Genomic DNA, 10,190 nt, shown 5'->3' with positions numbered 1-10,190 from the left:
AAAGAGTAACTAAACCCTAAAACCATTTTTTCAGCTGATAATCATTGTTTCTGGTTGTATAGTAGTGTTACTGACTGATCCTGCTCAAAATCTTGACAGTTTAGTGCAAACTATTGAAAATCTACATTCCCAAATCGGACTCTCCTCCAAGTCCACAAAACACACACACACTGGATGGACAAACCCCCACAACCCTTACAGCAGCCCTTCAAGGGTAAAGAGCTGGTTAGTTGCTCCTCCTGAATTTGAGGTTTGACATTCAGTCAGAGCCTCCTTTCCAGCACCCTGGAGTACATTTTCCCAGGGAGGCCGAGCAATGTGATATCCTGTTAATTGGAGCACACCCTCCGGTCCCCATTTTTGGAACCATCGTCAATGTCTACCACTCCACTCTTGGCCCTGCAAAGTAAGTCAAAAACAAGATGTCCAATACACAACGTCTTTTACAGGCGGCAAACACTCACTCATCCTCCATCAATTGTGCTGACAGGTCGACACTAAACAAAGGATATACTGGCTGATATTCCTTTTTAATGCAAACTCTGGACAAATCTCTTGTAAAACAGTAAAGGTTTACATTCAGTGTTTCTTACCGAAACCAACTGAGTGTATTGTTGAGATCTTCTTTGGTCATCCAGAACTTCTGCTGGACCAAAGAGTCTTAGTTTTTAATGTCTCTTAAAGTATTACTGACTTCCTAACTCTCACGTTTACAGGTAGTGAAGATGCCAGTGTCCAGGTGACCTCTGTCCCAGCCTCTCTGGTGCCCTACAATCTGTCTTTCTCTGCCCGAGTGTCCTCTCCTCGTCCAGTCTCTAAAGTAGAGTCCAGCTGTTCCCTGGATCCTCTCCAGTACCTCAACACAGAGCAAACCCAGGCCACGGTAGGTACAGTGCTGATGTGTCTGCTGTGTGTGATTGTTCCTCAGTACTGAGAACAAGATGTATATGACTTGATTTATATTTATGAGTGTGTTTTGTGAACTGCAGGTCAAGTTGGCTGCAGGACACAAGTTTGACAGAGATGTTGAACTGCTGATTTATTACAAAGATGCCCACCAGCCCACTGCTGTGGTGGAGGCAGGACAGGCGTCTGCCAAGCCTGGTGAGTGCAAATTAGTGAAGGTGTGACTTTGCAAATAAAACAAACTGATGTGATGTGTTAAATATAAGAGGTAAGTATTTTGATTTGTAAATAGCTGAGTCACATATGTTGTGTTTCAGGCACTCTGATGGGTGATCCAGTAGTGATGCTGAGCCTGTACCCTGAGTTCCCCCAGGCTGTGATGTCTTCAATCACCTCACATGGAGAGTTTGTGCTTTTATTGGATCGATCTGGCAGTATGGAATCACCTATGGACAACACTGAGAGTCAGGATCGCATTGGCAGTGCCAGGGTATTCATCGTGTTATTTCTATCATAAAATCATTCAGTGTCTCTCTCACACAGTAGCCTTCATTATCTGTTCTCTCTTCCCTGAAGGATACTCTGCTGCTCCTGTTGAAGAGCTTACCAATGGGCTGCTATTTCAACATCTACAGTTTCGGGTCCACCTACGAACGCATCTTCCCGTAAGTCACTCCCTTGTGTCACCCAGTCCAAAAAAATGTGCTAAATTCTTTGATACCACTGTTTGTATGTGGTAACTTATCAGCTTTATCAGCTGACAGATAATTGATATTGGGTGATTCTGTAAAATCATGGATTACGTTTAACGTCAGGATTTTAAAATTTCACTCCTAACATTTTACAATTAATTATTCAAAAAAAAAAGTATGCTTGGCAACTACAGTACAACGAAGATGTGCTTAAATCTTGGGAGAGACTGTGGTTAGACCTATAAAAGTTGGTCTGAGATGGGATGTGATTTCTGAATTGTGGTGTAGAACTTGATAGTGCTACTCATCCATCCACCACCTGACCTCCTCCGTTTGCATTTCTGCAGTAAAAGTGTGGAGTACAATGAGGAGACCATGGAAGAGGCTCTGAAGAAAGTTGAAGCGATGAACGCTGACCTGGGAGGAACAGAGATCCTTGAGCCCCTCAAAGAAATTTACAGGCAGCCAACCATTCCCAATCAACCTAGACAAGTACTAAACACACACACACACACATGGGTTGTACAAGAACCTTTGACCAGTAAAAACGGCATACAACTAAGTCCTCATCTCATCTCCACATTCCTTTNAAAGAAATTTACAGGCAGCCAACCATTCCCAATCAACCTAGACAAGTACTAAACACACACACACACACACACACACACACACACACACACACACACACACACATGGGCTTTACAAGAACCTTTGACCAGTAAAAACGGCATACAACTAAGTCCTCATCTCATCTCCACATTCCTTTTCTGGACATGCTTTGTGATTTCAGTCTTTGAATGGAGCTTACAAAGTGTTTGACAGCTTGTGTACGCAGAGCAAACACATCAATCATCGGAAGTAGATCAGGCATAGAATAGTCTGTACAGCCCATTTAAAATGCCTGATTGATCCACTCAGTAGCTTCCACTGTTCGACTCACACCTTTCCCAGTTCTATGCTGGGCAAACCGGTTTATTCAATTCACTCTTGCCACACCTTTGTTGTTTTTTGTACTTTACCATTAAAACTGCCTGTGTTACGAAATCAGCAATCTAGCACAGCTCCCAGAGAATGATTTGATGACTCAGCACATGCTGCATTTTTCCTCCCCAGCTATTTGTCTTTACTGACGGAGAGGTGGAGAACACCAAACAAGTCATCAGTCTGGTGAAGAGGAATTCAGGTTCCCACAGGTGAAAATACAAAAACACCAAAACCCAACAACCACCCACAAAACTCTGAGTATATGTCCCATGTGATGATGCTCTGTGTACTTAAATAAAACTCCTGTATTGTAGGTGCTTCTCTTTTGGGATTGGGGAAGGGGCCAGCTCTGCTCTTATCAACGGGTTGGCCAAGGAAGGAGGAGGTCACGCTCAGTTCATCACAGGGAAAGAGAGGATGCAGCCCAAAGTAAGAGGTCTCAGTCATTATATACAGTTTTTATAAACAGTGCAATGTCAGCAGAACATATGATTAAAAATGTACGTAAATACATTCAGTAAAAACCCAGTGCCTCTCTTAGCTTTGTGTAACCTTTTTTTACTCATCAGGTGATGCAGTCGCTGCGATTTGCTCTGCAACCAGCTGTGGTGGACGTCTCAGTCAAATGGGATGTGCCAAAGGGAGTCTCTGTCACTGCTCTCTCTCCACCAATCACAGCACTTTTCCAGGGTCAGAGGTCACTGATTTACGCCCAGCTTACTGGAAAGGTAGGAGCAGCATCATCTCATAGTGAAATAACTTTGGGGTTCGAAATATCAGCTTTGAAAAATATGTAATCCATGTAATTATGCAGGTTGTTTGAATTCACTGTTTGTACTTACCGACAAGAAAATAATGCACTGTAATCTGTATATAATCCATGTAATTGTGAGCAAAGAGGCTGTGATCATAGGAGCTATGGACTGCAGGCTGTCTTCCATCATATGATGGGAGCAGAGGAGGAAGTCAGGCAACGCACTATAAAGCGAGACAAAGCCCACGTAGAGAGGAAGGTTAGGATGGTGGAAGGGTCAAACAAACACAGGACTTTGACCCAGAAGACTGGCTGTTCATGGCCCGTGTGGAAGCAAAAGTAAATGTTGAGTTATTTTAAGTAACATAATTGCGTCACATCATGTCGTCAAGTTATGTTGAGTATGTAACATTATGACAACCATGATCCTTTACCTGAACCTTACCTAACTGGTAGGGGGTCCATATTGTAAGATATCATGGCAGTAATTCATAAGATATCATACAGACCATGTGCATAACTTTTCATATGATATCATACAAACTGTCATATGAGAACACATTGACTTATGATAATAAAATCTATTTCCAACACTGTAATACTCTCTCAGAGTTCAGGGGCAGCAGACGGCCTTGTGACGGTGAAGTACAGCCTGGCAGGTCATCCCTCTCAGAACCAGCTCCACTTCAATCTCACGCCTGCTGAGGACACTGGGTAAAACAGGGTTTGGTCAGACAGCAGAAGCACTTTGAATTAGATACTGACTTTACAATACAGACTTGATTTTGGTCGTATGTGTGAATTGAAGTGGTTACAAAGGGTAGTACAATTTCAATGTGCTTGACCTGCATTTAGCAGTTTGCTAGAATGCAAACATGTGTTTACTCCTCTCTCCTGCCTGCAGATTAACAGTCCACAGGTTGGCTGCTAGGACTCTGATTCGCTCCCTGGAGATGAAGGAGAAAGATGACATCGAAGAACAAGATGAGGGAGTGAAGAAGAGGGTGGTGGAGCTCAGTGTCCAGTCAGGAGTAAGCAGTGTCTTCACTGCCTTCATTGCTGTCAATAAAGGCGATGGCGAAGCGATTCAAGGACCTCTGGTGCGACGATATGTTCCAACACCCAGTGAGTGTGTTTTTTCCAAGAACCAATTAAGTAGCAGGGCACTTCAAGCACAGTGTGCTTTTTTTCAGCTCAGAACAGTCAAACGTATGTCCAACAGACATTTCTAGATTGGCCAAAAAACAAAATGTTTTTTAGCACATGGTGTCTTCTCCTTCATTTAGTCAGATAAAATTTGAATATATGATGAATCACCATGTGTGACTTTCATGTGTTGCTGTGACTCTGTTGGTGTGGTCGTAAATGTTGTACAAACAACACAAAGTTCTCAAAAGTACTGCATGGTCTGATTACTGACAAACTGCCTTGATTTCAGGTATTAGGCCTCCTACAGACTGAGATTTTAGCAATCTTATAAGTTTAGTGCAGCTACACTGTGTGACATGGATCTGTACAATGACAGCACCTACTGAATCACAGGCTCCAACATACGATGCGACAGCTTCTCATACTGAGTGAGCAAGGACGCTGCACGGGTTATAACTTCTCCAACTATGAAGCACAACATAGAGGGTCACATTATTAAATAACCTAAAGTTTTGTGGGCACTATATACTGCTGTGTGTCTGTGTGTGTGTGTTTGCTAGCTGCTAGGTTGCTCACCTGGCAGCTGCAACTCTGCCGTTATTTCCTTCCATGCTTCATCCTTCTTTACACGATCATGGTCAGAGCTGGAGGACGCATCATAAAGGCAAGGCTTCTGCAGGTTTTCCTCTTTGCTGGAATCTCACACATTTCTTTTAGCATGTTTTGCCTGCATGGCGAGTGGCTTTCCGTCTGTTTGTTTGGATTTTGAACCAGCGTGTCATTTCATGCTAAAATTTTTAGTAGTTGGGTAGAAGACATAGGTTGTAACAGCAGTCACACAGTGAGATAGTCGTCCTTAATTTCTGACACTGTCAGAATTTTACCCCAGGCTGTCTTCAATCGCAAGGCTGTGAAAGCAGCCATCCTTGAACCTCTCTCACTGTGGTAAAGGTAAAGTTCCACTGATTGTCACACACCTGAGTGTGTGAAATTTGTTCTCCGCATTTGACCCATCCCCTGAGGGAGCGGTGAGCAGCAGCGGTGCTGCGCTCGGGAATCATGTGGTGATCTAACCCCCCAATTCCAACCCCTGATGCTGAGTGCCAAGCAGGGAGGCAATGGGTCCCATTTTTATAGTCTTTGGTATGACCCGGCCGGGGATCGAACCCACGACCTCCCAGTCTCAGGGCGGACACTCTACCACTAGGCCACTGAGCTGGTGCAACGTAGGACCACAGTTTTAGAGCCATGATCAAAGATATTTCCACATTTCTTTGCCGTTTGTCATCTTTCGTCTTGGACAGCACAAAATCACACTGTGTATACCGGGCTTTAGTCCTCTAAAATCAAATGGCATTTATTACGGCTGCATAGTCTAAATCAGGGGTGTAAAACTCATTTTAGTTCAGGGGCCACATATTGCCCAATTTCATCTCAGGTGGGTGGGACCAGTTGAACCACTGCATAATAACCTATGAATAACAACCCCTTCAAATTTTTCCTCTTTTTAGTGTAAATAAGTACTTTGTGACAACGTTCATCCATTTACAAAACAAATGATGCTCAGAACAATATGTGCAAATTCAACAGTATGTCTCAGTTTTTCCACATTTTGTCAGTCTATTTTTCACTTTCATTACATGTGACTTTTTCATCATTTTCCACTAAAGTGGAAGCTATTAAAGAAGCAGGTTAAGTTGTCCGCTGCCTAATAAACCATTTGCAATTTTAAGTTTTGTCAGTGCCTCAGCAGCAGGGTTCCACCCATACTGTTTTAAGACAGAAGTCTGATACAGATTGTTTTGTACTGAAGCTGCTGGTTGACAATATTTTGCACAATGTTTAATGTATTAAAATCTGACAACAGAAAGTATTCATCGTTATTTAAACTTCCCTGTGATGGGCTGGTATGTTTGACACCCCTGATCCAAATAATTATTCTGGTGACAGAAATTAATTTGTGCTGATACAGGGATCTGTATTGGATTTGTGGAAAAACATGAGGCTTTATATGCAGTAATTGTGCACAATTATTATCAGTTACCAGTTAATTATCAGCCCCAGCAAATTTCCTCTATTTAATATCCTGCTCTCTTTTTACTACAGTGTACGCCTCGTTTGGTATGATGCCTATGGCTACCGGTGCAGCCATTAGTAAGTACAAACTTCATTTGCTTTTTGAACACAACCACAAGGACACTTGTTACTTCATGTTCAGCCATTTGCTCAGTCAGCACTACTGTAATATGTATGGGATTACTTATTATCATCTTTGTTCTTTTGTTTGTTTGTTTGTCTTTTACAAGGTGCAGCGCTTTATACATTTAATTGAATGATCTCATTCCTGAGAACGCAAACATTAGTTACACAAAAATGAAACTGTTTTCTATATGTAAGCTTTTCATACAGATTTCACGCTTATTTGTGAAATAATTTGGGGATCAGCAGGTGTGTTCAGGTTGTGTCCTGAGCTCCATTAAGTGCAATTAATATTTGGAGTGCTGGACAGTAAATTGGTGAGTTGTAACTCTGTATTACCGCTGAGACTGAGGGTGTTGAATCTCGTCAGGGTCATAAAAATGTTCATGCACCGCACAATTTATTGTAAAATGAAAACACTGACTAATTTTTTTAGAATCGTAAAATATTTTGGCAGAATTTTGCTGTTGTAACAGTGCATTTCTCTTGAAACAACAGTGTATGACGATTTGGAGTTTGACGATGCTCAAGATGATATGGCTATGGGATGCGATGAAGGTATCTGTTTTGTTTCAGTGGTACACCACTGTATAGACTTGATAACATGTGTTGGTTATTTTTCATACAGACTGATGCTGGTGCTTTTTAAAGAATAAATGTGTAATTCCTTTTGTTTAAAGCCATCACCACAGAGGGAGTAATCAATGAATGAATGTTGACATGGCGGCCAATTCATTCCAATGAGACCTGCTCACATACTATAAGCAGACAGTTTCTTCCACTAACATGCATGTTCAACCATAGGTGCCCATAATGCATGTGTATCAGTGTATCATTCACAGAAAATATGATGCCTTTTTAATACCTAATTAATGACATTTTGGAAATGCAAGGAGTATTTTTTTTTTCAGTTTGTGGTGCTCTCACATTTTCCATCTTATTTGAACTTCTTTTTCTTTGTCTTTTAAAATTGAAATAAATGTCATAAATTCTCTCTGGGTCCCAGGGTTTGATGGCATCATGGGATCCATACAGCATTGTGTTGAAGAGCCTACTGTCAACAAGCCCAAGCAGCCTCACAGAGACCCTTTGCTGCAACTGGTCTCCCTCCAGAAGGCGTCTGGCTGCTGGGAGCTGGTTCCAGCTCTGGCTGCTGCACTGGGAAAGACCAGCGAGGAGGTGGAGAGTGCAAAACCTTCAGGAGTGAGTCACTGTGAAAAATAATAACTTGATAATGAGACCTGTTTTAAAGCAGATTTCATAGCATGGTTTCTATTTTTTTTAATAGAAAATATAATGAAGCACTCCATACCAAACATATTAAAGAAAAGAAAAATTAATACAACTTGAAAAGGGGACAAAACAAAGACTGTACAATATGTATAATAATTAAAAGGCAAGCTAAGTTGCAAACAATTGAAATGAATCTGAAAGTACTTGTGTGTGAATATTTTTACTGTTTTAGTAACAGTTTGAAACTCCACAGTCATATTGTCCTGTGAAATTCTGTTTCTCCTTTGTTTTCTTAGATTTTCTCATCTCCTCAACATCTGATTTTTTTTGATTTGGTGAATTAGGTGAACCAGGAAGTGTGGGCCACCTTTCTGGCTCTGATCTGGCTTCATGGCTCCAAGATGGAGGCTCAGGATGAGTGGGAGCTTCTGGCCATGAAGGCTGCATCATGGCTCCGTGCCCAGAATGGTAATAACCAGAATAATAAGTGTTGTTTTTAACAGTGTGTGCTGGTTCACTCTTCTGATTGCATGTTTTGTTGTTGTTTCAGCTCCCTATGCGACAGAGTGTGTGGAAGCTGGAAATGCTTTGTTGGGTTTCAACGTGCAGAAAGACGCCCTGGGACTCTGAGGCTTCTCTTCAGGATTGAAGACGACACAGAAGCAGATTTACTGCATCCTTCGACTTTTACATTGCATGTTACACTTTGCACTATCTGCGTTCACAGTATTCCATGCAGTATATTTGCACTGTCAAGCAGGTAAGCAGGGAAAAGGGAAATGCTTCGGGGGGTCATGGAGGCAGAATCCTAAATACAAGCAATAATAACCAAATTTAATTTGTTTTGAACCAAAATATTAACCATTACATGTTAAATACAACAAAAATAAACATTGTATTTATTGTTGCTATAGTAAAATGTAGCCTGTTTAATAATTAAACACAACCCCTTATTCAAATGGTATGAGCATTTTTTTTTTAGATGGAAACGTTGCAGTTAAGAAAAACTGCAGATGGCCAACCTCATGACCTGAGTTTGGAGCTCTTCTGGGTCTTCATCTGGGTTATACGCTCACTGAATACGCACAGTAGTGTTTCTTATGCTGCCCGTGCCTGCGAGAGCCTTTTTGATATGATTGAAGCAGATTATTAGGGGGTCCCAGTCATTTCTGTGTGCAGGCCTACTGTCAAGACAAAGAACTGTTTTTCTGTCTTTCTGTCCAGTGCTTTGTTTTGGAAGTTTTTTCATTTAAAAAAATTAAACTGGAATGTTTGGACCTTAAACTTCATTCATGACTCATGCATGTAAGCACAAATTATCTATCTATCTATCTATCTATCTATCTATCTATCTATTGTTGGAAGCCAAAATTATGAGTGAAAATGAAGTTTGATTAACTACACTGAGGGGATCAATGCACTTTTGTGCACATATGAGCAGGATTTTGTAGTTTGTGAGTTAGCTGTGGTCCAATATGCAAACTGTGGAAATTTGAAGACGTCATAGCTCCCACCCACCCGGCGGTACCCCTTTCAAACAGATCGAGCATACCCCTTAGTCATGATGACTGAGATTTAACAGTTGTGGGTGTGTTTTGCAGCAGCTGGATCAATAGTCCCTGGTTTATGAACCTCCCAGTGTTTGTTCCCGTATCTACAGAGGAAAACCATTTCTCTTTTAACAGACACAAGTCACAGGTAGGTGTTTGGTCTTTTCATACGAGTATGATGAGCTGTTTCTAAATGTCGCCAGCAAAAGTGAAAGCAAACCGCAGATGCACTCCCGCTTTGAAACGAGCTTTGTCGCTGTATTTGAGTTTATTCTGCGCTCTGTCTGCGAGTCTAGGAGAAAATAAGGACGCACAGGCAGNGAGCTTTGTCGCTGTATTTGAGTTTATTCTGCGCTCTGTCTGCGAGTCTAGGAGAAAATAAGGACGCACAGGCAGAGGGCAGGTTCTCACACTTAGAGTGAATCATAGGTGATGACTTAAAGGGATGAGGCTATACTTTGTTTTTGTTTTCAGGGAAATCCTGTATTGTATTGGAGGGGAGAATGAGGTTGGTCATCACACTTTACTTTAATGTGAACCCGTCAGAAACTGCATCCTTAATAGATTCCCATGTGATGTAGAATAATGTGTGTCAGGTAGGAATGAAATGACTACTTTTCTTAAGCTTATTCTGTACAGAATATATTCATTCAGCCTATGTCTTATTCATGGATGACTTCCAACCTCATCTAGGGTCGGTTGTCACACACACAGTTGAGATGG

The 10,190-nt window shown here is 41.5% G+C and overlaps 2 protein-coding genes across 10 annotated transcripts in view; both read left to right on the top strand.

Moving 5' to 3' along the window:
• LOC126399020 (von Willebrand factor A domain-containing protein 5A-like) overlaps positions 1-9,194 on the top strand; it is a 55,216-nt gene extending 46,022 nt beyond the window's left edge. For 6 of the 9 annotated variants that reach the window (XM_050058776.1, XM_050058809.1, XM_050058792.1 and 3 more), the window contains 2 exons: positions 8,262-8,385; positions 8,468-9,194. In XM_050058776.1, the coding sequence (XP_049914733.1) occupies positions 8,262-8,385; positions 8,468-8,547 (204 nt within the window). In that variant the 3' untranslated portion in view covers positions 8,548-9,194. Of the gene's footprint in view, positions 1-1,223; positions 1,397-1,482; positions 1,572-1,945; positions 2,091-2,711; positions 2,792-2,896; positions 3,012-3,151; positions 3,311-3,946; positions 4,051-4,240; positions 4,462-6,591; positions 6,640-7,182; positions 7,243-7,690; positions 7,888-8,261; positions 8,386-8,467 lie in introns of all 9 variants that reach the window. The other 3 variants (XM_050058732.1, XM_050058742.1, XM_050058750.1) reach the window with 3 other exon arrangements.
• LOC126399223 (von Willebrand factor A domain-containing protein 5A-like) overlaps positions 2,196-10,190 on the top strand; it is a 31,478-nt gene continuing 23,483 nt past the window's right edge. The window contains exon 1 of the mRNA XM_050059083.1: positions 2,196-2,233. The gene's annotated coding sequence lies outside the window, so the exon portion shown is untranslated. The remainder of the gene's footprint in view (positions 2,234-10,190) is intronic.

Source organism: Epinephelus moara, chromosome 2, assembly GCF_006386435.1.
Source record: "Epinephelus moara isolate mb chromosome 2, YSFRI_EMoa_1.0, whole genome shotgun sequence".
In the NCBI taxonomy this organism is placed as follows: domain Eukaryota; kingdom Metazoa; phylum Chordata; class Actinopteri; order Perciformes; family Serranidae; genus Epinephelus; species Epinephelus moara.
Note: the sequence above shows the minus strand (reverse complement) of the source record. Positions and strands in the feature narration are given on the sequence as shown.